Source organism: Suncus etruscus, chromosome 6 (assembly GCF_024139225.1).
Source record: "Suncus etruscus isolate mSunEtr1 chromosome 6, mSunEtr1.pri.cur, whole genome shotgun sequence".
NCBI lineage: Eukaryota > Metazoa > Chordata > Mammalia > Eulipotyphla > Soricidae > Suncus > Suncus etruscus.
Window position 1 is genome coordinate 111,168,605 of NC_064853.1, and position 26,916 is coordinate 111,195,520.

General features: G+C 34.3%; 1 protein-coding gene across 4 annotated transcripts in view; it reads right to left on the reverse strand.

The window, feature by feature from the left end:
• The window catches only part of TP63 (tumor protein p63), a 269,583-nt gene extending 243,005 nt beyond the window's left edge, over positions 1-26,578 (reverse strand). For all 4 annotated transcript variants that reach the window (XM_049775965.1, XM_049775964.1, XM_049775966.1 and 1 more), the window contains exon 1: positions 26,517-26,578. In XM_049775965.1, the coding sequence (XP_049631922.1) occupies positions 26,517-26,578 (62 nt within the window). The remainder of the gene's footprint in view (positions 1-26,516) is intronic.
• Positions 26,579-26,916: the final 338 nt, after the last annotated feature.

A 26,916-nucleotide genomic window follows, 5' to 3' on the forward strand; every position in this document is an offset into this window, starting at 1 on the left:
ATACTATACATGGCATGAGCACACATAAAAAGAGGATCTAGTAATCATTTAATTGTTTAATCTCTACAACTCTACTAGAAGTAGGCTTAAATTCAACCATTTTTCTTTTCTTATATTAATATCTTTATTTAAACACCTTGATTACAAATATGATAGTAGTTAAATTTCAATCATGTAAAGAACACCCCCCCTTCACCAGTGCAACATTCCCACCACCAATGTCCCAAATCTCCCTCCTTCCCACCCCATCCCCACCTGTCTTCTAGACAGGCTTTCCACATTCCTCATTCATTCACATTGTTAGGATAGTTCTCATTGTAGTTATTTCTCTAACTGCACTCACACTCTTAGTGGTGAGCTTAATGTCATGAGCTGGACCTTCCAGCCCTTCTCTCTTTGTCTCAGGATTATTGCAAAAACGCCTTTTATTTTTCTTAAAACTCAGCATAATAAATTCCATGTATATTCGTGTATAGGAAATTTTTATGACTTCATCTTTCCTGACAGCTGCATAATATCCTATTGTGTATATGCACCACAGTTTCTTTAGCCATTCATCTGTTGAAGGTCATTTTGGTTGTTTCCAGAGTCTGGCTATTGTAAATAGGGCAGAATGAATATAGGTGTGAAGAAGGGATTTTTGTATTGTTCAACCATTTTTTCCCCCGAGCACAAGGGACCACATAAAAGAACTAAAACAACTCTTTTGGTGCTGAAATAACAAAAACTATGAATCCATTTTGATTTAATTCCTTAAAAATGATAAAGGTTATAGATAACTAGCAAAACATCTTATTAAAAATTAAACATGGTTTAGACCAAAAGTTTTACAAAATATGAGAACTCAAGGCATTTTGCTTAATAATTATAACCTAAAATCTTGAGAATCATATATTTAAAAAAGAGTCTTTTATGTAATTTATATACGTTAGGCTATTTAACTATAGTGATAAAAAAAACACCACCACAACTAGAACCAACAGATAAAAAGATAAAAACAATCTGCTTTCATTTAGTAAGTCTAAACTAAATAGGTAATGAATGATCAGAGTTTTAGGTGAAGTTATATAAGATAGTCCATATAGTGATCTACATGACAGATAATGCAGGAAATGAGAAAGGATACATTGCTTCTGTGAGTGAATCAATAAATATAGTATATCTCATTGGCAAAATTATCAAGTAAAATAAATTAGTAAGATTTGATCAAACAAAATTCATAATTGAGCTGCTATACTACCCAGCAGTCCCTCTTGTAAGTATTTATCCCCAGAACAGAAATATATTTATGCAAGTGGATGTATGCACACCACTATTCATCGCAACTCTCAGTAAAATAGCCATGATTTGGAATCAACCTAGATGTCCAAAAACAGATGAGTAGATCATGAAGATGGGGTACATATATACAATGAAATACTGCTCAGCTGTAAGGAATACTGCAATCATAAATCTGCAGCAACATGAATGGAACTGGAAGATAATATGTTAAATGAAGTAAGCCAGAAGAAGGATAAATAAGGAGTTATATAACTTATATGTGGTATTTAGAATGACTGCAGGAAGGAATACAAATGGTCTAAATAGGAGTTGTCTCAAACATCCTTGGCCAAGGAGAAAGAAAGAAACAGAGTGGAAGAGGAGAAATACAGATATGAAAGGATGGGGCTAAGAACCAGTCTCAAGGGGGTTGATATGGGATGCATATGGAGAACATTGGTGAAGGAAGGTGGACACTGTTGGTGGAATTGGCGCTGATTGATTGTATGTATGTTTCACATCAAACTATGAAGGACTTTGTAAATCACAATGGTTTCAATAAACATTTTTAAAAATATTTGATAAAATATATTAAAACATTTAAAAGAAAAAGAATTTTAGATTAGGGAGACAAAATTATTGGGTTTTGTTCAAGGTTAAGGAATGAGAGAGGTATATTCTCACTAATGAGCCTCTGTCTTGGCATACGTTTATTCTGGCACAAGAAAATGAATATAAGGTTTCTTCAGAGTATGTACTCATATTTAGTTAACCATATGAAAATTAATGTACCATAATATTAAGTAATTTATTTATCTCCCATATTTTCTCACATGCTATATTTTTTTCTAGCTACAGTTAGAGTCCATTTTGGTAATTTTTACAATATGGCTCACATGAAAATTAAGGTGATTAATGGGCAACCGTGGGTGCATTTATATTCCATCTCAAGATAAGAGAATAGAGGCCTTTTTGTTTTCATATATCAATCTCTGAGTATTTATTTATGCAAAAAATTATCTTGTACAGATAAACTAGACCTTTATGCTTTCAAGCTTGAGAGCTAGTATTCAGTTGACATAGACTAGGATAATGCCATGCTGTTGGCACTGAATGCATTCCTTAAAAGGACACTTAATCTGCAAACAAGGTCCAGAACTTCAACAATTATGAAGTTATATTTTAATATAGTCATTTTTAAATATTTTAAAAAATGCTAATACAAAGCACCATGAGAATTCATTTAGAAAAGTAGCCCTTATAGATTTGTTCCCCACCATTTATTTCTGGCATAACTAATAGTAAAAGTAAATTTTTAACATTAATGGCAGGGAGATAGATCAAGTGGTAGAGCATATGACTATTCTGTGCAAGGCTCTGAACTATGTAGCCCCTGGTATTGCATGACCATTCAAGAAAGTTTTAGCCTCTATACAATTTTAAAAATAATAAAATATAAGTAAAAGTAGAATCTTTATGGACGAAAAAGCAATCCTTTTTACACCGTTAACAATTAAATGATCTCCGAAACCTTATTTCCTAATAACTTGTCTCGGATCTTTTCTTACTCATCCTGGTGGCGCTCAGGGGTTACTCCTAGCTCTTTACTCAGAAATCACTCCTAGCAGGCTGGGGAGACCATATGGAATGCCTGGGATCAAGCCATGGTCCCTCCTGGGTTGGGCGCTTGCGAGGCAAAAGCCTGACCACTATGCTATCGTTCCCACACCTAGCTTAGAATCTTTTTATATATAATTTCTTAATTGAATCACTGTGAGATACAGTTAAAGTATTGTATCTGCATGAGTTTTAGTCATGGAAAGTCGTACACACCTCCTGTCACCATTATCCTGTTTTTCTTCTATTTTCCCCTCTGCCTGCCTGTATGGCAGACATTGTTCTTCTCTCCCTCTTCCTTTTTTTCATTTTAGACAATGTGGTTTTCAATATTGTTATTGAAGGGGTATCTTGTGTATCACTTTAGCTCCTTTCAGCACTCAATTCTTGTCCAGAATGATAATTTTCAACTATCATTGTTATAGTGTCCTCTTCTCTACCCAAACTATACTCACCCTCTTTGTGGAAGCTTTCTTTTATGGACTAGTCCTTCTGGCCTTAGTCTGTATTATCTTTAATATATTACCATAATATCTTATATATACATAAATAATCCACAGGAGAGTATGATCATTCTATGTCTTTCCCTGTCTCTTTGACTCATTTTGCTCAGCATATACTCTTTATATCTATCTATGTATACCCAAAATCATGACTTTATCTTTCCTAATCGAAGCAAAGTATTTCATCACATAAAATGTGCCATCTTTTTATTATTTTTAATCCAGTTATCTGTTTTTACACACTATTTCCCTGAAATTTTTAAAGAGGTGGCTGTTTATTTCTACTCATTTAAAATAAGTTGTGAGACTGGAGAGATAGCATGGAGGTAGGGCATTTGCCTTGCATTCAGAAGGACTGTAGTTTGAATCCCGGCATCCCATATGGTCCCCTGAGCCTGCCAGGAGCGATTTCTGAGCATAGAGCCAGGAGTATCCCCTGAGTGCTGCCAGGTGTGACTCAAAAAAACAAAATAAAATAAAATAAGTTGTATTTAGGCATCAAGAAAAGTAATGCAGGGGCCAGAGCAAGAGTACAAGTTGGGCATTTGCCTTACAATATGGTCAGCCCAAGTTCTATAGGCAGCATCCTATATAGATTCTGAACATCAGCATGAGTAACCCCTGAGTGCAGATCCAGGAGAAACTCTGAGCATCATTGTATGTGTCCTCTCAAATAATATAGGCAAGTAGGGGTTGCATTAAGGATTTTCTATAATTTATTTAGTCAACAATTATTACTAAAAAATATACAGATGTCAGTTATAGTCTAAGTGTTAGGGACTAAAGAGTCCAAAGGAGAAAAATGTCCTCCTTCCCTAAAATATATTTCAGTATAGTAGATATATAGAAAATGATAAACAGGGTATGGGAACAATACCTCAAGTTATAGTATGATACTTAATCTTCACATCCTCCCAAAACAAAACAATTCAGCATGTAGTAAATATACCTAACAGAGAGCTTCTAAGTTTACTTATGTAGTATATGAGCCTCCAAACAACACTGGATGTCTCCTTGGTATCCCTCAACACAATGACTTGTAATCCCTAAAAAAATGTTTTAAAATTAAAGGAAATCATAAATATAATACACATCTCTGTGAAACAGTAATTAGGAGTTGAGATGTAGTATATGAACAAAATAACACATTATGGAATTAAAGATTGGGAACATAGGTATTCAGAGAAGGTAGGTTGCAATTTAATAAGAGGCTATGACAATTGATCAAGTGCCATTGACTCTTTTGTTCTTTTTTTTTTATCCACTTTCACTCCCTTCCTCTCTCCCTTTCTTCTGCCCTCCCAATTTCCAGAAAGAATCTTATCAATTATAGACAATACCATGAGTTCTTTTAATACCATTTGCTGGGTGCCTGAGAGATAGCATGGATGTAAGTCGTTTGCCCTTCATGCAGAAGGTCAGTGGTTCAAATCCCGGCATATGGTTTCCGAGAGTGCCAGGAATGATTTCTGAGCATGGAGCCATGAGTATCCCCTGAGCACTGTCAGGTGTGACTCCCCCCCCAAAAAAATACCATTTGCCTATAAACAGCAATATTTTACTTGCAAATAAGATAATACACTGAAACTTATTTTGAAAAACTTTGAATTTTTAGTGATAGTTTTTCTATTCTTGGAACAGGTATAGAAAAGTAGTAGGGCACAGTAGAGGTCCTGTAAAAATTTATTTGTACAGGGTCTGCCTTTCTAAAGAGCTTCATCCACAATAACCAAACAATTATATGCTGGAAAATAAAAAACATGGTAAAATAGATGCTCAGCTCGTTGAAAACTAGCCATGTGAAGTGTACATGGCTATCTAAGTAAACACCTTCAATCTGTCCTCTCTGAATTGTAATATGTGACTTGAGGAGAACCTGTTGAGTTGGGTTCTTTTAGGTGACATTGGTTAAAATTAGAATATAGATCATAAATGACTGTTCACTTCATCATCATGGAGTTTAGACATATAAATCAGTTATTTTCTTAGCACAAATTCATTTAAAAAATAAAACTTCAGTAAAATATCTAATCTTTTGGGCATGAATAATTAAGAAAATTAAAATGACATAGCTGTCATTTTTAGCCTAACATATTAAACCAAGGTGACACATCGGCATTTGTCTTGCTCTCTAGTCTCTCTTTAATTCTCCTCTGTGTGTTAAAACATACCCACCTGTAAGCTGGCAAAGAACATTGATGTCTACTTGTCAGGACTTTGGGAGTTCTTGGAAGTGACAAAGTACTTGACAAATGCTATTATTTATAGTGTTTCCCTTTTCAATGAAAAGGATCCATGACCTGCTGTTGCCAAGAGTAGCATTAGTTACCCAGCTGGGCAATTTTATCTGAGTCCTCACTGTTTGAAACCAGAAAGAATTCTTTGGGCAACAAAAGTTATGTCACTCCCTCATGACTAGAAAACCCTATTTCAGACCCAGCTGCCTCTGGTTTTGAGACTTTTTGCACCATAAAATTACCATATGTTTTGACATTTTGTCAAGGCAGAAATTATGAATGTGCCCAGAAACTATCTCTAATCTAAAACCTAATTTATTTACTTCCCTTAGTTTAATTTTCTTTTTTTCCTCTTATAAGATTTATTTATTTTGTTATAAAAAGATACATTTCCATTGATCAGGTTATTGTCTACCTTAGTTTATATTTAATATTTGATGTATTAAAATAATATGTCAAGAAACATGGATGAGGAGAGACAAAAAGCAAGCAAAAGCATATATATAAAGAATAAAAAATTTAGCTGAGTCAAATATTATTTACCTATTCTGTAAATGAGTAATTCTTAGACATACTATAAATATGCACAAATAAAAACTCATATTTCAAGTAAATAAATAGAAACATTTTGAGAAAAATATAATGTTCTATGAAATATTAGAGAATGATAATCTTACAGAGTAGTTTGATGAAAAAGCTAAATTAATTCTTGCAAGAATTGTGTACTTGCAATTTCTTACTATATATAGGAAACAAAAATAAATGTAATCTTTCTATGAAAAGATCTCTTGGTTGTTTCTCAAACTTCAGTGCATATCAAATGTCCGGAAGTATATTAGACTATGTATATTGGACCATAAGTTTTAATTTATATGATTCAGGTAGATCCTGAAAATTTGCATTTATCTAACATTCTCAAATGTAGTTGTCCATGCATTCTTAGAATCATACATGGAACAATAGTTGGCTAGAACAATGCTTCAAAAATTTAATGTGGTCACAATACTTATAAATTATTTTCTGAAGCATATTATTATTTAATAAGATTGATATGAATGTGCAGCTTATTATTCTACCTTGTTAATATAGCTTTGGAAATAAAATAGAAATTAAAAGTCCCTGAGTGAAACTACAGTATTGTTATCAAATCAAGGGAATCCTGAAATTCTCAAGAAGTTGGAGAATATAATGGGAAACTGCAGGTACATCAAAAAGAGAAACTTCTGTGGCTGGAGAAATTGTAAAGCAGGTAGGGAACTTGTCTTGCATGTGGCCAATGCTGTTTGATCCTTGGCACTCAATATATTTACCAATCCCAGCCTTGAGTTGTCCCTATTGGCAGATCTAGGAGTAAATGTACACTATCAGATATGGCCCAATAAATAAGACAAACAAAAATAAAATCTTCTAAAATCAATATATTATCATGAGGTTTAGTAAGTCTCGTTAATGGCAAAAATTTAGAGATCATAAAACCTAGGTAGGGAGATAAAAGTTTTTGTAGGGCACTTGGCTTACAATTCATATAGGTTCAACCCACTGCAACATGTATGGTACTTTGGGAATTCTAGAAGTAATCCCTGAGCATAGAACTAGGAGTAAGCTTTTAGTAAAAACAAGAGGTATGGGAATCTGACAACAAAAACCATAATAACAATAACAAAAATTAAAGATATAAACCTGAAGAGATGGCTCAATGGTTTGGAGTACATATTTTGCATTCAGGAGGCTTCCCCTTACATTGTCTTCAGAACAGTTGGTAGTGATGCTTGACACTATACCAGGAATATCTCCTAAGTACTTTTGGATGTCCCCACCTCCCAAAACTAAAACAAACAAAAAGTAATCAAAGGACAAAGGAGGAAAAGTTTTGTACAAAAGTTTGTACACTCCATAAAACATTATATTTGTATAAAGATAGGAGCAGGTCAAAAACTACAATGGGTTGGTGGAGAAGTAGAACTTGGGTGAGGTACTTTTCTTGCATGCAGCTAACCCCTGTCTGATGATTAGCATCCCATTTAGTCCCCTGAGGAATTATACTGAACACAAATCAGGAGTAAGCCTGAACATAGACTAATGTGGTTCAACCCTCAGAAAACAAAGCAAAATACAACAAAACAAAGCATAACAATATAAAAAGTACCACCTTGGTACAGTATAAATAAAAAGTATGATTACTATGAATAGTTAAGAATATACAGAGAAGATTTTAAATTGTCGTTTTCAATTACAAAAATTACAAAAATGTAGTTTTCAATTACTGTATCAATGGGTAAAAAGTAAGTTAAAAGTCAAATCAAATCTGTTAATGTTTTGAAGTAAAATTTTCTAATTTTTCAAATTGGGCAAGTCCTACTTTCAAAGGGAAGTTATATATATAACTTATATATGTTATGATATATATTATGCTACATATGTTTCCTGATAGATTACTTCAAATTTGACATTCCAGGATTATATTAATTGTAAATATTACAATAAAAATTTCCCTCCTTGACTCATTATCTGGAATAAAATAAATTGTTAGGGTCTTTGTCATTGCTTTGTAGATGCTTATAATTATACCTACATAGAATTTACTGAGAATTAACTAAAGTGGTACAATAAAATATGTGGAAAAAATTGAAGTCTTATTCACATCCACTAATAACCTGGGTAAGTAACATGACATCTTATATCTCAATTACTTAACTTGTACAATAAGCATAATAAAAAATGCATCAATACAAATGCATACTATATATCAATACAAATGCATACTATATACCAGTTTTTGTCTCTTTTATTTGCTTGGTTTATTTTTTTTTAAAGGCAACACTCAGAAATGTGTGTAGCAATTTGATGAGGGATACTAAGGACCATTTAAATTAACTCCCAGGAATTCTAGGCTTCATTTTGACAGTTTACTGTTTGGTTTTCAGGACACAGTACTACTGGGCTCCTGAAGTACTTAGAAGCCATAAAGGCTGTACCTCATTGTATTGGGTGATCATGCAATGTCATGAATCAAACCATATACTGGCATGTGCTCTACCATTTTACTTCTTTCTACAATGCCCCCAATGATATCTTAAATTATTTATAACAATTATTTATTTGATGTTCAAAGTAATCTAGTCAGGTATATATGACTATTATCATGATCATTTATAAATAAAAAATACAGAAGGAGATTAAGTTTGAAGATTCAACAACTGGTAAAGAAAGACTAAATCACAGTGTATCAATACCTAAATATATGAATGTCAATTGGTACTAGTCATAAAGAGAGCAATTCTTTCTTTACCTATTAAGGTGATAAAAGGATAACATACATAAAATTAAACAGCAAAGTGTAATAGAAAAAATTGTGACACTGAGTAAGAATCAGTACATAGCAGATTTTTAGCTATTTACACTTGTTTCATTTCTAAAAAAAATAAAGTTTTGATTAAAAATTTGCAATTATATTACTATACATTCCCAAACTAATAAAAGAAAAATGTGCTAATTAAAATCACATATTTTACTTATATTAATTAATCAGTATTGTTTAAATATCCCAAAGTGGAACTCTTTCACAAAATCAAATAAAATAGTAATATTTCCCAAATTTGAAAAATTAAGTATTCTTTTATTTCCAAGTTTTCTCAGCTTCTTAATTGAGCCCAAATTACAGGAGAAAGAATAGAGTTTGGAGGGGATGGAGAGATAGCATGGAGGTAAGGTGTTTGCCTTTCATGCAGGAGGTCATCAGTTCGAATCCCGGCGTCCCATATGGTCCCCCATATGGTCCCCCGTGCCTGCCAGGAGCAATTTCTGAGCCTGGAGCCAGGAATAATCCCTGAGCACTGCTGGGTGTGACCCAAAACACACACACACACACACACACACACACAAGAATAAAGTTTGAATAAGATAGCTGGTGCGTGTTTCTTTACTCTTCTGTTTTCTGAACCTCTTCTGAGAGGGCCTAGAAGGGCCCAGCAAAAATTCCCTTCTAGAGGTTCCCAAGCTGAGGGTACAAGAGGGACTGGGTAAGTGAAAAACAACTACCAGCAGTGTCCTGGCAGAAAGGCAGATCCTTTGTCTGTGAAAGCAGGTGGGAGGAATCTGTCCCTGCTGTGAGATTACCAATTGGGAGAGACTGAAGGGGTCAGTTGCCTGTGCATGTTTCTTTACTCTTCTGTCTTCTGAACCTCTTCTGAAAGGGCCGAAAAGGGCCCAGCAAAAACTCTCTCCTAGAGGCTCTACAAGAGCAGGACCACTCTGCTTGGTCATGCATGCACTCTTTTTAACTAATAAACCCTACCACAATATGCAGAATATAAATCACACTACAAGCATGACAATGTGGAAATCTCGCAGGTAAACATCATCACAGAGAATAAAGGTTATAGCTTTGATGACCCAAAAATTACCAACCATCTGAATTATCTCTCAGATAGAGAGTTTAGAATAGAAATATGGAGGATCCTCATGGAAATCAAAGAAAACATATCTCTAGCTGAACAGAAAACAAAGATAAAAATCAGAAAACTCCAAACTGAATTAAAAGAACTGAAAGGCATGGTAGCGGAACTGAAAACCTCAATGGAAAGCCTCTCCAACAGGGTAACAGCAACCGAGGATAGAATCAGTGAAGTGGAAGATGAAATGCAGAACAACTTCATACAGCAGAAGAGATTGGAAAAGAAACTTAAGGCAAATGATCATACAATGGAAAAAGTACTTAAAGAATGTGAACAGATGAAAATAGAAGACTTTGATAAACTCAACAGAAACAACATAAGAATCATTGAATAAGATAGCTTTAAGTTCAAATTATAATATAGTTGAAAATAAATAATAAAGAGTTTCTTCTACATACTACTTAAGTCACCTTTCTTAAATTAGTTCTTTGTCAGTGTATTGTTTACCTCATCTGCAAAATAGAGACATTACTTAATGCCCTTCTCTCAAAAAGAAACATTAACCAAGATAGTACAAATAAATTACACTGCTTATTTTATGATTGAAGATATATTAGTTTGCCTTATTTATCCCATTACATCCTAGAGAAACAACTTACACATTTATAATAAAATTTATAATCAGTTTGAATTTTCAGTGATTAAAGTGATAAATGTGTTAAAGCCTAATGATAGGAGGGCCTTTTGTAGTAATTTTCTGGATGCAAAATAATGTCAAATGGGTAATTCTTATATAATTTATATGAATGAAAGATTTTATAATTATAACTATAAAATTCTGAATGACAGGAAACAACTATTTTGCAAGTGCTTTATTTGCTAGCCTTATTATTGTAGCTGGTATGTAAAATACAACTAGTTTGTTAGACAACTAATGTTATTAGAAAATAATACCAACCAAAGAGTACTTTTATTAAAATGTTTTATCTGAAAATAACTAGTGCTCTGATATTTGCTTTTACCTGAAATTCAAGTTTTATTTACCTAACTTAATTCATATAAATCTAGGACTAGATTTTAATAATAAAAAGTAGTTAATACTTTAAACTTCAAAGTTATTATCAATATTTATTATTAACCCTTTATAAATTGTGCCCTAGACATTATTCAATTGTTTAATATGCTTAGTATTATTTAATATTGTTCAATAACTTTAATATGTTTAGCTATTTAAGACATTAGTTATTTTTCTTCTGCTTACCATAATTTAACAATATCTATTAATTAATCAAATAGTACATAATTCATATACATAGAACCAAACTCTAAAAAGTACTAAAACCTCAAAAAAAATAAAAAGAACTTAAATCAAAGTCATACATGTTTAGCAATGTAAAGTTTGTATTTGTATTTTTGATGTGTTATTATGAAATTTGCATAATTTACCTCAGAAAAATCTCCAATTTTATTTTAAAAAGACTTGGACTGGTTAAAAATAAATACTGATTGTGAGTATTTTAGCTTTACTAAGCATAAAAAGCAACAAAAATAAAAAAGCCCATCTATGAAACTGAGAAAGAACAGAAGAAATTGAGGAAAAAGAAAAGTAGAAAGAAATAAACTAGCTTCCACATAATGTTTTATGAAATTCAATATGAGGTATAGTTGTATGTAAACAATATGTTGGGAAAAAATTGGAATGTCAAGAGCCAGATAAATGGTCAATGTTACATTGAGAGATAAACCAGTGTATTCATGATGCACTGAATGCTTTTCTTGGTGAGAAGACATGATTAAACATGAAACATACAAAGTGATCCAATTAAATATAAAGCACACAAAGTGTCTGAAATTAGTATACTAATACTAACTTGAAGATAAATCATTAATAAATTGCAGGTCTTAGTGAAGGATATTTGAATACTAAATGCAGATTTGATAGGTGCAAAGATTTATCAGTTATGATGCTGAAAATTTTCATTTTGAGTCAGTTTTTTGTTAGCTTATTCTATGGAAATTATTTCAAGTAAAAAGTTTTCATTTATGATAAGACCATCAAAAAAAAGTACTGAAATGGAGGAATGCATCTTTATTAGCATATTTTCTTTTGTGAAGATTGAAATATCATGAAAACTGGAAGAAAATTTCTTTTCTCTTTGAAAACTTTAATGAATATACTGTATTTAAGCAGCTGGTGATAGCACAGCGACAGAGCATTTACTTTGCACGTGGCTGGCCATGGAACAGACCCAGGTTCGATCCTTGGCATCCTATATGGTTCCCTGAGCATGCCAGGAGTGATTTCTGAACACAGAGCCAGGAGTAACCCCTGAGAGCTACAGGATGCCCTTCCCCCTCCCAAAAAAAAGTAAATGACACAATCTAAACATAACAATGGAAACTTCATGGAGAGAACAAAACATAAAAAAAAAAACTAATGATAAATTTTAAATGAAATAATTTTGTTTTGGTTTGGTTTTTGGGTCACACCCAGCAGTGCTCAGGGGTTACTCCTGGCTTTATGCTCAGAAATGGCTCCTGGCAGGCTCAGGGGACCATTTGGGATGCCCGGATTTGAACCATAGTCCTTCTGCATGGAAGGCAAATGCTTTACCTCCATGCTATCTCTCCGGCCCCAATTTTTTAAAAAAAAAGTTCTAAAAAAAATACACTTTGATAAAATGTGAGGATATTATGGAGGCAGTAAGTTAAAAGTAATCAACATTTCATAGTGTACTTTTCACTCAATTCCCAAAGAAAATATTTGGTAAGCTTTAGTACATTATTTTGTGGGGCCTGGGAACATTATGGAACTATTTTACCATTCATATAATCAACAAAATCACATGACAAAACATACTTATATGTAATATGGACACCTTTACTTAATATTATAAACAAAAGCATGTATTGTGGTGCTACCCTATCATACTTTTTGTATGCTATATTGCTTAATGTACATTGATACAAAAAAGTTATTGTTTGTGTTTTTTTGTTTGTTTTTAACATGGAACAGTACTTAGTCTTATAGTAAGTTCCTCCCTGGCAAGAAAGTTTATTTCTATTCTAATTTCCAATAAATGTTTCTCTATTTAAAGATAAACACTTGACTTGAAAATCTACTTATGTAATAATAAGCCTGATTAAATTTTCACACCATTCAAATTTTTTACTTTAACACAAAATGTTTTTAACAATCTTACCATTATTAAGAATGCTGGTTTTGCTCTCAATTATATGAGAGCTTCCTGAATTAATGGAATGTGAGAATAGGTGTTTGCCATTCAACCTGACAAATTCAACTTGCTCATTTGAAACTAAGGAAAAATGTACAATTTGAAAGCAGCAAAGAGATTTTGAGCCTTAACATTTCTTCTCCTAAGCATAACAGTTTCATTCTGAAGTTCAAAGAGTTCAAATTATACATAATAAAAATAGATATAAATGAAGAACTGAAGCCAAACAGTAAGAAGCTAGTGACACTTTTCTCCACCTAAATTGTCTCACAAATATGTTGGCTTAAAGTAAAGCAAAAAAAAAAAAGTTAATAACTGTCATTTTCAAAGCTTTGATTAACCAATAGTGCATGTCACCCCATGTCCATTTCTCATCCTATGTTAAATGGAACAAACTGACTTTCAGAGGTCGGGAAGTGCATAATTACATAGAATGGATTCTTTGGACTTTGATCCTAATTACAGTGCTTTATCCATCCATCACTTGTTGCTTGAGGACTGGTCCTCAGTAAGTTCTTTAAAGGAGATAGAAACCCTGTCAGGACAAATTTGAACTGAAAAACAACTAATCAGAAACTTGGCTCTGTTGACTTGAAACAGAGATTGAAAATTGCCATTTTAATCTCACAATCTATTTGGCTTTTAAGTAAAATGAGAACATGAGGTCTCTCATTGAGAAAGCATGTGTCCTTGATTTCTGTCACTGAATTCTGTTTGATGAGCTTCTATATACAAAAAAAAATAAATCATTTAAAAATGTTTTTGTTGTTGTTTACAAGGCACACCCATAAATGTTCAGGGATCATTCCTGGGGAAAGACCATAAAGAGAGTCAAGAACTAATTCTGAGTCAGCTGGTGGCAGGGCAAATGACCTACCCACAGTGCACTATCAAGAATAAAATAATTTTTTAACCCTTGAATTATAAATAAAAAATACTGATGTTTTATTTTTTGGCCTTATTCTGGATTTTTCAGGCAGAGATATTGATATAATCTCAAGCCTAAAGTTGAACCAGAGTGATAATACAGCAATTAGGGGACTTTTCTTGTGCATGGCAAACAAATGTTTGATCTCCTATACCCCAAGTTATTCCTCAATCCTTCCCAGAGTAAGAGCCAGGAGTAAGCCCTAAATATCACCTACCACAATATGTATAGGCCAAGAAAATAAAAATAAATCAAAAAAGTTAAATTAGAATTCACAGAACGCTAAGCTCTGTTTCTCATAGAGTGAACTGAATCATTTAATTGACTTTGCAATATAAATTCAAGATGTCACCCAGATGTATTAACATATAATTTTTAGAGTGTATCATCTTTCTGAATGCCTGGCATAAAAATTAAGTATACAACAATGTCAGTGAATGAGGGATGTAGAAAACCTGTCTGTATACAGGTGGGGGGTGAGGAAGGGAAGAGATGGGAGCATTGGTGATGGATGAAGAGGGGTGTTCCTGTTATGACTGAACCTTAACTACAATTTCATTTGTAAACACGGTGTTTAAATAAAGAAATTGTTTAATAAAAAATGATAAATAAAAAATTAAGTATACATATCTTGTTTCTTAATTCTGACTCTGGGGTTATAGTTTCAGAATTAGCTTCTCAAAGTCAAATATATTTCCCCGAACAGAATTCTAAGAATATTGTTAGGCTTAAAACTGTTTGGCTAAGAGATAGTACAGGGGTTAAATAAATATTCTCTGCTAATAACATTGATAGAGACCCTTGAATATAGAATAAGAGTGGCTACAGTACCTTTGATTATGACCCAAATACAAAATGAACAAAGCTAAACTGTACTAATGAAAGTCCAGAAAACCTTGTTTTTTCAAGAGTAAGTTCTTTCTTTTTTTATAAAATTTTATAAATTAAAAAAAATTATAAATTAAAATAATTTATAATTTATAAATTATAAAATTTATAAAATGAAATATTGTGTATTATAAAATATAAAATATTTTATAAAATAAAATAAAAATTTTATAAAATAAAGAGTAAGTTTTTTCACATGTAGTTTTCAATCAGCATGTTCAGTGTCTCCATTTTCTTTTTCACACTTTGTATTTTCTCTTTACATGTCAGTCTACATTAGATTCCCTGAGGTTTGGGATCACATATACATCATATTTTCTACCTTTTCCCATAAGAAAAATAGTAAGTTTACAGAACATTTTAGTTAGACACAGAAACCAAAACCAGCAAAAATAATTGAGGGCCCCAAGAAGCAGATTAGAGTATTAAGGAAGCTTGGTTTTGATCACAACACTGCCAAGTCATTTGAGCACCACAGAGAGCAATCCCTGAGCACAGAGTCAGCCAGGAGTACTTCCTGAGAACCAACCACAAACCACCTACTCTTCAGAGTGTTTTTGCTTTATGCTGACATTTCCAAACACACATGTAGCAAGTTACTGTGGTTTTTATGGCATAAATCAATACAGATGTTACAGGTGTACTGGGCTAAAATCAAAGTAATGGCAAGGCTGTAGTGCAGGGGTCTCAAACTCAATTTACCTGGGGGCCGCAGGAGGCAAAGTCGGGGTGAGACAGGGCCGCATAAGGGATTTCACAAAAAAAGTCCTCAAACGTCATTATTAACAGTTTTAATTAATTCTTCTGAAGATGAATAGAACATTGAGTTAAGATCATGAACAGTTCTTCTGAACATTGCATGTTCTGCCTATTCCTTGCTGCCAGAGACTTGGCAGTGCTTCTTCTCACAAATCTGAACCACATTTGGCTTTAGAGAGGAAGCAGTTGAGACCCTCAGTATGGCTTGAAGATGATCATCATTAAGTCTAGACCTGTACTTTGACTTATTGAAGTTCAATGTGGAGAATAATTTTTCACACAAATATGTGCTCCCAAAAATGGTATGTGCTCCCACATGGTATGCTTGAACATTCGGGAAAGCTCAGGGAAGCTGGGGGGCAATTCTCTCAAAAATTTCCCATGCATGTCTGCTTTTCCACTAATATCCCTGAACTTGGCTATGAGATCAGAGTTGCATTGCAGGTCAATAAGCTCCATTTGAAGCAGAGGAGGAGCATCTTGCACATCAAAGGAAAAGGGGTCCACAAAAATTTGGAAAGTGGCTCTATGCTTTTGAAGTCTGCAAATCTGTGATCAAATTCCTTCTCTAGCTTAAAAATAGCATCAACATATTTCTCACCCCTGAATGGTACGCCTGCATCCACAAGTTCCTTGCATGCTGGGAAATGGCAAAGGTTTGTCTGAGAAAGCTGGGATTTCCATAACACAAGTTTTGTGGAGAATGCTCTCTCATGTTGTCATAGGCAGCACTGATAAGCTGCCCCGGGCCTTGTAACATCTTGTTTAGTACATTCAGCTTATGTGTGATGACCACAAGAAAAGCTAAGTCCGTGAGCCATTTGTGATCACTCAACTCAGAAACAGCATTCCCATCCTTCTCCATGAAAGCTTTCACTTCTTCTCTCAACTCAAAAAATCTTTTTAGGACATTTCCTCTGCTGAGCCAAAGTACCTCAGTGAAATAGAGCACATCTCCATATTCTGACTCCATTTCCTCTAAAAAAAAAAAATGCACAGAACCTCCCATGCTTTAAGCCCCTGCATCTGATTTGGTTGATGCATTTCACAACAATAGACATCACATTGTCACACGGCAGGCATTTACTGCAAAGGCCCTGCTGATGGATAATGCAGTGAAGAGCCTTCTCTACACCCACCTCTTCAAGTTTTTTTTTGAATAAGTGCCACCAGTCCATTTTCTTCCCTGCCATTGATGGCGCTCCATTGGTTAATATTCCAGGAAAAATCTTCCATGGCAAACCTGCGTTCTGAATGGCATCACACAGATGCCAAAATATCTCAATTGCGGTGGTCTGGCCATGCATTGGAATTATTGTGAGCAGCTCCTCTGTCAATTCAAAATTGCATTCAACACCACGGACATAAATTGTGAGCTGCGCAGTGTCTGTTATATCTGTGCCCTTGTCAAGAGCAACTGAATATGCATCAAAACATTTGGCTTTCTCACACATATTTGATGATAAATGTCACTTGAATTGTTAGAAATGCGCTCTGCCACAGTGTTGGCAGAAAGGCTGATTTTGCTAAACTGACCTTTCTTTTCCGGACAGATAAAACTTTAAGCCCATAACATGCATTTTTTAACAAAATCTCTTTCTGTGAATGGTTTCCCTGCCTTAGCAATTATCTCACTAACAATGTAACTAGCTTCAACTGGTGCAACATTCTCTTTGGTTGCTTTCTTGAAAAAATCTTGTTGCCTCATTAGACATGCTTTAAGACTGGCAACCCGCTTGTCTCTCATTTTCTTGATATTTTGCACATTCCACAGCATATTTAATTGAATAATGGCGTTTCAAGTTGTATTTCTTGTGCACTGCAACTTTCTCTGAGGAAATAAGACATGTGGGGTTGCCCCTGTGCTCAACAAAGAAATACTGCATCTCCCACTTTTCCTGAACTTGTCTGTGCTCATCATCAATCTTTCTCTTCACTGCAGGCTTTGATGAAGATATGACAAAATCTAATTCTGTAATAAACTTCTCTTCCTTCCCTCCCTTAGGCCTCCAATATTGCAAGGGAGATTGGGCAGGAGCAGCGGAAATGAAGTCTGCGCTAGGCGCAGTGTATTTGCGATTATTTGCTTACTGAATATTCGCAATAAAAATTGCATTAGTAAGAAAAAAATCGCAAAAAAGTCGCACTAAACATTTGCGTACCCCGAACGGAACTGCTCGGGGTATGCGAATGTTTAATGTGATTTTTTTCTTACTAATGCAATTATTATTGTGATTATTCGGTAAGCAAATAATCGCGAATACTGCCATATTTGAAGGCCAGCTGCGGGCCACAAAATGTTGTATGGAGGGCTGCAGGCCGTGAGTTTGAGACCCCTACTATAGTGTTTCTTCTACGAGTTAAAGAGTAAGATCTATTTCTTTGCTTTTTCTAACTTATTAATGGCATGCAGGAGGTCCAGGATTTTTTGTTTTGGGTTTTTTTCTTGAGTTTTTTCTTTTTTGGGAGGCCACACCCAGTGATGCTCAGGGGTTACACCTGGCTACGTGCTCAGAAATCACTCCTGGTTTGGGGGACCATATGGAATGGCAGAGGATCAAACTGCCATCCACAAGCAAGGCAAACGCCCTACCACTTGTGCCACCACTCCGACCCCAGGAGGCCCAGTTTTGATCACAGTGCTGCCTAGTCAGCTGGGTACCTTACTCATGATCCTCCTTGTCTACAAAACCACCTGAGTCTTTTCTCATTCTGAAACACTGTGATTCTTTTTTTTTATCTCTCATTTCAGTTTGTAAGAAGTCTTGTGATTATGTTGGGACCCTTTGTATTATACAAAATAATATACCAGCTTTAAAGTCAGCTATTTAACAGTCTTAAATTTATCTGCAACATTAATTTCCCTTTGACATATAATATGATGTTTTCTCAGGCTCTAAAGATTAGGACATGGCTATTTTGGAGGTCGTTTTTCTTCTACTACAACTGCCTTCTTCCCAGTGGATCGAATATGCCATGTGTGGGAGAACATTTTGTTAACCATAATGTTTAATATATATCTATTGTAATGTTTATTGGGAGAGGTAGCACTGAACAAGCCAACAAATGACTTTTATCTCTAGATCTGTTTCTGCCTTTGCTTTCTTTGTAACCTCTTGGGAAAATCATCTAGTCTGAGATTCAAATTTCTCAAGTTGTTTTTATTATTTTCTTTGTTGTTGTTTAAGGGCCACACCCAGTAATGCTTAGTGCCCAGGGCTTACTCCTGATTATGTGCTCAGGATTCACTCCTCGGAGGCTTAAAAGATCATATGTGGTGCCAAGGATTAAACACAGGCTGTCTAAGAGCAAAGCAGGTACTCACTATACAATCATTTTAGCCACTCAAATTTCTTAATTCTTTTTTGTTTTTTTTTTTGTTTGGGGGCCACACCTGCTGATACTCAAATGTTACTTTTGGCTCTGCACTCAGAAATCGCTCCTGGCTTGGGAAACCATATAGGATGCTGGGGGATTGAACCATGGTCCATCCTAGATCAGCCGTGTGCAAGGCAAATGCCCTACCGCATGCCACCACTCAGGCCCCAAATTTCTTAATTCTTAAACAAGATGAGAGAGAGAAAAAAAAAAGATGAGAGAGAAAAACCAAGACCATGTCAAGACTCATACTAGTCATTGTTTTTAACCTAAAAATCATATAAAATAAAATGAAACTTAAGATATATTTTGATGAAGACAGTTGCTGGGAAGAGATCGCCAACCTATTTCTGCATATCAAAACTGAACAATACAAGGGGATGAACCTCTGAGTTTGATTGGGTTTATATTTTATTCTCAAAGTCACACTTGTGAAATAAGGTCAAAAATTATTTATATTCATTTTATGAAATACTTTATTTAGTTTAAGGTATTTCTACTGTTGGGACCTGAATTCTGAACAAGGAGGGATGTCATTTTGTAAAGGCCACATGGCTAGCTTCTTCTCAGATTCTGAGCAGGGAGAGATGCCATTTTGTAAGGACCACATGGTGTAAGCCACATGTTAGGTTTTTACAAGCCTATTTTTATAGACCCTGCCCTAAACTATCTGGCAATACCAGGTTGCCTATCAGAGAAGGACAAGGGAGCAGTATAAAGGTACCCCTAGACAAGAGCCGATCTTTATTTTTTTTTAATTTTTATTGTGGTCAAAGTGAATTACTATTCTCTCACAGTTATATTTGAGGCACATAGTGACAATGAGTGAGGGGCATTCCCATCACCAGTGTTGTCCTCCCTCCACCCCTGTTCCCGGTATGCATCCCACATCTCCCTCTTTTACCCCTGTAATACTAGTGCAACTGTTCCCTTCTTGTACAGCTTGTTGTCAGTTGTACAGTTATACAGTTCTGTTGTCGTTGACTTTGGATTTGGTATTCATGTCTGATCAGTTTTTATTTACACCAAATGAAGATTTGACTGTCTGGTCTTGGTACCATCTGGTGGAAAAGGAAAAAAGAAAAAAAAAGACAAACAAAAAAAGAAAAAAACTAGGAGGAGTCTGTCTAGGTGTTATAAATATCCATTTAGAAGGAAGGGAAAAAAGAAAAAGAAACGGTAGTAAAACAAGACAAATCAGAAACAAAAAACAATAAGGAAGATTCAACAAGATTACAAAAAGAATAAACACAAATGAGCCAAAAACCAAAACCATCAGCTATGGAAAAGGAAAAAAAAAAAAAAAAAACAGACCAGCAACTTCTTAAAAAAAAAGGGTTGTATTTCTTCTTTTTCCTTTTTTTTTTTTTTTTTTTTTGCATAGGCTTGGTAAATATAGGGAAAATTACAGCAGGAATTCCCTTGGCCTAAGAGATATAGGGTTTCTCTGCCCTTGAAGCATACAAGAGCCAATAATTTTAAGGATCATCAGAAAGCTGGAGCTTCTCTATATCCCTTGCCTATATAATCTTCCTCATGACCTTGGGTGAGGGCTCATCTCCAGGGGATGGCCCTGGCTGGCCAGGCTGGTGGTCTTGTTAGCAGATGGATTAAAGTATTAAACTTTATTCCAGTTGTGTGGGCTCTTCCTTTTACTCTACACTACACTACTTCTACACGACAAGTTCACATAATCACTGGTAGAATTAAACTATTTTGTTGATTTTTTTAACAAATCTTGTGGGCACTCCACTAACACATACCCTTGTCTCCCTGCTATTTAAGTGCACTCATAGTTCAGAAACAGCACACAGAATCATCACACATGATGATTTCTAATTAAGTGCTTTGAACTAACTACTATTGGTCATGAAGATCTTCAAGACAATAAAATGGTCTTCTAAAAATTGTAAATATTTTTAAAACTTTGTTCTCTATAAGAGGATATATTATTCATTGTTAATAAATTAGAACTTCATTTTTCTTCACAAAACAATTAAATCCTGTGGTTATTCTTTGCTTTCTTTCAAGTACTCAGATAAACAAGATAAACAAACTGCAGCCTCTTGGTACATTTCTTTCAGTCAGAGAAACAATGGCTATGGAGTTGTCTAGAATAAATGACTTATGCAATTAAATTGCATTACTCTTAACAGTAACTACATGTATCTTATACCCTACTATGTCATAAATCATACAATTATATATATTTTAATTTAAAATTTTTTATTGAGACCTATGTGAATTAAGGTCATTCCCAACACCAGTGTTGACCTCCCTCTGCTAGTTTCCAGCATGCATCCATATCTCCACCATTAGCCCCCTGGACTGCTAGTGTAATGGGTCCCTTCTGTGTATAGCTTGTTGTAGTATGGGTCTCTTGATTCTATTGTCATTGACTTTGGGCTAGGTATTTATAACTATATATTTTATCGATTTTTGAAATCTTCATGTTCACATAAACATCAAAAAAGTTTATTTTTTTTAATTATTACTGATTCATTTTCTGAATCTCACAAGCAGTGCCCTTGAACCTCCTGGCAGTTCTCCATCAATTGTGCCATTGAATCAATATAAGAGCCTACATGTGCAGTGTAGCCCAGACCTATAGTTCTGGGGACTCCCAAGGTCAACACAGTGGTGCTCCAGGGTCATGCTTGCTGTTGCTTAGGACCTCCATATTTGTGCCCAACAATAATCCGAGGACCTTGTACTGCTTGTACTAGGGTTAGAACTAAAGTTAGACACATTCAAGACATGCAACTTAATCCATGCACTATTTCTCAGTGTATATATATATTGGTTTGGGTCACATCCAGCAGTGCTCAGGGGTTACTCCTGGTCTACACTCAGAAATCGCTCTTGGCAGGCTAAGGGGGAGGGGGACCATATAGGATGCCCGGATTTGAACCATAGTCCTTCTGCATGGAAGGCAAACGCCTTACCTCCATGCTCTCTCTTCTACTTTCCATGCTACCTCTATGCCCCTTAGAGCATATTTCTTAATGTTTAGACTTTACATGATACTGGTAGGGTAAAATGCACATTACACAAAGAAACTGATTAAAGTTAAGTGAAGAACCTACCTGTAAAAATATTTTCTGTCATTTTTAGAATAATTTTAATTATCGTGGCTGGAAATGGATATGAGTTGCAGGAATAAGAGCACAAATTCCTGAAATCTAAAAAATGGTCTTATAGTAGACTTTAGTAGTAACTTGAAGTTTTAAATTAAAAAAAATCAGGGATCTAAGCAGAAAAACATCTACCTCAGCCTCTCTCTCATTATGCCCTTTGATCTGCTAAAGACTCCTACTGGTTAAATTCAAGCAGAAATCAGAGAGAAAAGGAACTGTCAGTGAAGTCTTTATAAGTCAGCTTCCTGGAGTGCTCAGAAAGGAGGACACCTGTGGCTAGGCAATGGAGAAGAGCCAATAGCCAACACAGAGCAAGTTACATCTACCTTTAGAAGGCTTTATCTGACAAGTGAAAGCATCTTCCACTATAAGTACATTGTCACCACCCTTAGTTTAGGAATATATTTAGAAAGAACAGTTAATAAAGGTGACCTTTAAGAGAGCAGAAAATTCACAATCAATATGCAACTTGCACAGGAAATATATCTTACTCATCCATAGGGTATTTTAACTGTGTTAGACTTCTTTAGAATAAATGGTAACTAAAAAAATTACAAAACCATTTACAAGACGTACAATTAATGAGTGTTTTCTTTTTTATTTTTTCCTTCAATAATCACATTATTTTAAAATATAATATTTTCCACTTTTATTATTTTGATTGGTTTATATAAAACATTTCTCAGAACCTCATCAGTCTATTAGAATTCTGTGGTTAAGAATCTATTAAAAAATACAAATGGCGGGGCCGGGCGGTGGCGCTGGAGGTAAGGTGCCTGCCTTACAAGCGCTAGCCAAGGAACGGACAGCGGTTCGATCCCCCGGCGTCCCATATGGTTCCCCCAAGCCAGGGGCGATTTCTGAGCACATAGCCAGGAGTAACCCCTGAGCGTCAAACGGGTGTGGCCCAAAAACCAAAAAAAAAAAAAATACAAATGGCAATTAAAAAAATCAATATGTAAGTTCTCAAATTATGACCCAAACACTTAACAAAAATTTAACTTGCAAAATGCTATATGAAGAAGAAAAATACAGAATGGTGTTTTCATGTATGTATACACATTCCTATACATATGTATACATGTATGCATGCATATATGTAATATAAAACCTTAGTAAAAATAACAAAAGCCATTGTCTACAGATCCTAAATGTCTGTCAGTAGACAGTGTTGGGGAACATGGGGAAGGGAATTAGAGGTGTTAGGGGAGGGATATGGACACTACTGGTGTAGGAAACTGCATTATTAATTCTATTATAGATTATGGTGCTAAAATCTGAACCTTTAAAATAAAATGTTAACTTCTAGGTTTGAGCTTTTGTGTAATAAAAAGCAGTCAACAATATATAGTATACATAGTTCTTATGTCTAAGTAAATGGCAATGTGCTTGTATATATAATTATATTGCTCTTTGTATTTTATCCTGTACTTCACTACTTATATTAAAATTATGCTAGTTGTAAAGTGATGGGGCTGGTGATTGCATTTACCCCTTCTATGGAATGGTCCAAATTATCAAAAGGAAAAATCTAATGTTCATGACTTAACTAATTTTTTTACTTTCTGAAAAAGTTTTGCAATGAATACGGTAAATTAGTGTTAGAATTAGAATACAATCAAATATATGTGTGTTATTTATATATGGCATATGTAATATATGTATATTAAATGCAAGGGAAAAAGCAGAAGGAAATCTCACTTTTAACTGAGAAAATTACTAACATGATACTTTGAAATAAATGTTAAATCTGGCCTTTTTGGAAGGGCATTGACATCCAGTAATAACTAATACTAGCCCCTATCATTTATTCTTTCCTGTGATAAAAGGGAATTAAAATATTAAGGTATATTGGAGTATAGAAGATATACCATTCTTCCTTTTTGAAAAGTCTCTTTCATAATTTCTTTCTACAGACAAGGTCAGGAAAAAGACAAATTTAACTATGAAGAAGACTATGATTATAGAATGATTAAATTTGGTCTTCCTTAAAATAGATTTTGTAAACTGAGAACTACAGGGGTTGTCTACTTATAAAAACCAACTTAAACCCATTCAGTCAGGAGGCACTAATGAAAATACTATTTGATTCCTACACTGATCATATATACTTTAATACATAGTAAAATATATTCATTATGATATAAAATCATTTATTTATTCATAAATATTATGAACACAAAATAACAGTCCTCAAATTATTTGATAAAATTAAATTACTGAGGAAAATACATGTCGATATGTGATGCTATGAAACTAAATAAATATAACAATGATATCTCTATTGCGTATTTCCTATACTTTGCATAGAGTGAATGTTCAATAACAAATATTTTCTGCTATTAAAATATACTTTTTCCAGTTGATTTGATTATAATACAAAGTATATAATATTATTAAGACAACAAGGCAAAAAATATTCCCTAATCTAAAATCTCCGTAACATGATCTCCTTTTTTTCTAGAAGTGCTAATGGCCATGTTTAAAACTCAGAAAATTTTAGAAAATTTAACACCACCCTAAAATACTGTTACTATTTGGAACTTTTTAATTGATCAAAAGCCAATATAATATTTGTTTCTTAAGCTAACAAACTGTCAGAAATATATAAAAAGAAAATCACTCATTTCTTTATGTATACAGGCTGTTCTCCTCAAACACTAAAATTGCCACTATACATAAATATGCTCCATTGATGTTCAGTTTAAAATCAATAGAAGGATTTTTTTTTAAATCCAAGGTGATTTCTAGTAGTACATTAAGATACCCTCAAAGGAAGTAATGTCTGGTTAATATTTAATCAATTATGCTATTAGAAAATGTCATTTTAAAGGACATTTAATGAGTTAAAAAAAAAGTGGGCCAAAAAAAAAAAAAGAAAAATGAACCAAAAAATTTTTGTGCTTTGCTTATTAATGATCCAAGCTCTATTTTAAAGAAGCCTAATTTTTATATAATTCAAATTGGGAGAAACTTTTTAAAATGCAGAACCATTCACTTTTGCTAATATTATTTATGACAAATAACAGGCAATATATAGATCGCCTTTCACAGCTCCTACTTCAACTCAAGAAAACACAAAATTGTTTTCCTTTCCTCTACTTGCCTCCTTTTCCACCATTTGGATGACTTTTCTGCCTTATTTTATCTTTTTTTTTTTTTTTCACACAGCCCCTACAGAACTTGGAGAAAGAGGAGCAAGATCTACATAGCCCAAATTAGAATTCATCGTGGTGACAAGTGATATTAGTGAAAGAATATCACAAGTCTTCAATAATTTCCTGGGCAATCAACAGTGATGGGGGCCTGTCCAGAGAATCTGCTGCACTGCTGGTATAAAGCTTCCACAGGCACTGCTGGTGAATGACACATTAACCCCTTTGGAGTCCCACTGTTTTCAACACTCAGAGGACCTCTCTTGTCTGATAAAATAAAGTATGAAATTCCAACATCAAATCTCATGCCGTTAAATTAACAACATCACACTGCTCCATACTACTTGAATATCTTCCATAGCTTTATGGTTGGGAAAACACTGTTCAGATTTCATTTGCCAGTTTAAAAATAGCCAACTCTAATTTGAAACACATACACACACATCTTGCACTCTCACCAATATTGCCTCTTAGTGCTAGGCAAATGTGCTTTCCTATAGACATAAATAAAATTCAAAATAACCATTGACTTTGAAAAAAACGTTATCAATGTGTCATGAGTTATAAAACACACCAAGAAAAACTATTTCTTAGAGCCTCAAATCAAGTCACACTCTAGTCTAACCATTAACTATTTATAATGTATAAATGAATATTATTCTGTTTACTTTGACTTGAACATGATCTAGATTTTTGTATCCCTGTCCAATGAAATAGCTTCTTCTTGGATAAGTGAGGGCAGAATAAAGCAACTACATTTCAAGCATCTTATAATGACATAACATTTTAAGAAACTATACATAGGGCATCCTCAAACTCTGTGACTTTGTACATCCAGACATGAATAAAAAGAAAGAAAATTAGAAAGATGCCAATAGACTACTTGAACCCCACAGAAATTCCAAATACTCTGATTATACTCATTAACCAGGAGCAAGGTTTGCTCTTTGTACACAGTAGAAACACATAATACACACAGCACTCTGATTAAGTTTGGTTAAAGTTAGGTCAGATTTAAACTCACCGCTGCATGTAAGGGTCAGGGCAGTACTGAAGGGTGGTACACGGTGCAGTTTCAAAATTCATTTCCTTCGACTCGCTTTGATATCAACCAATGGTGGACAATTATATAACATATACACATTTACCTAAGTATGTCTAGAAATTAAGACAGAGATAAAAGCAATAGTGTCAAACGCTAGCAGACATAGAAGTAGAAACTCTGTCTCCCTTGCCCATATTTACAAAGAGGAGGAGCATCTCTAGATTTGAGCCAATCATATTCATCAAGGGACTAAACCCTCATAAACAGTTGGATCTTACCAGCTGGGCATCCTCTCTAAAGTTGTTCTTCCCCTTCTTACAGCTTTAGAGTCCTTGCCTGAGAGTGGCCACACTTGCTGTCAACTTGGAAGCATCTCTGC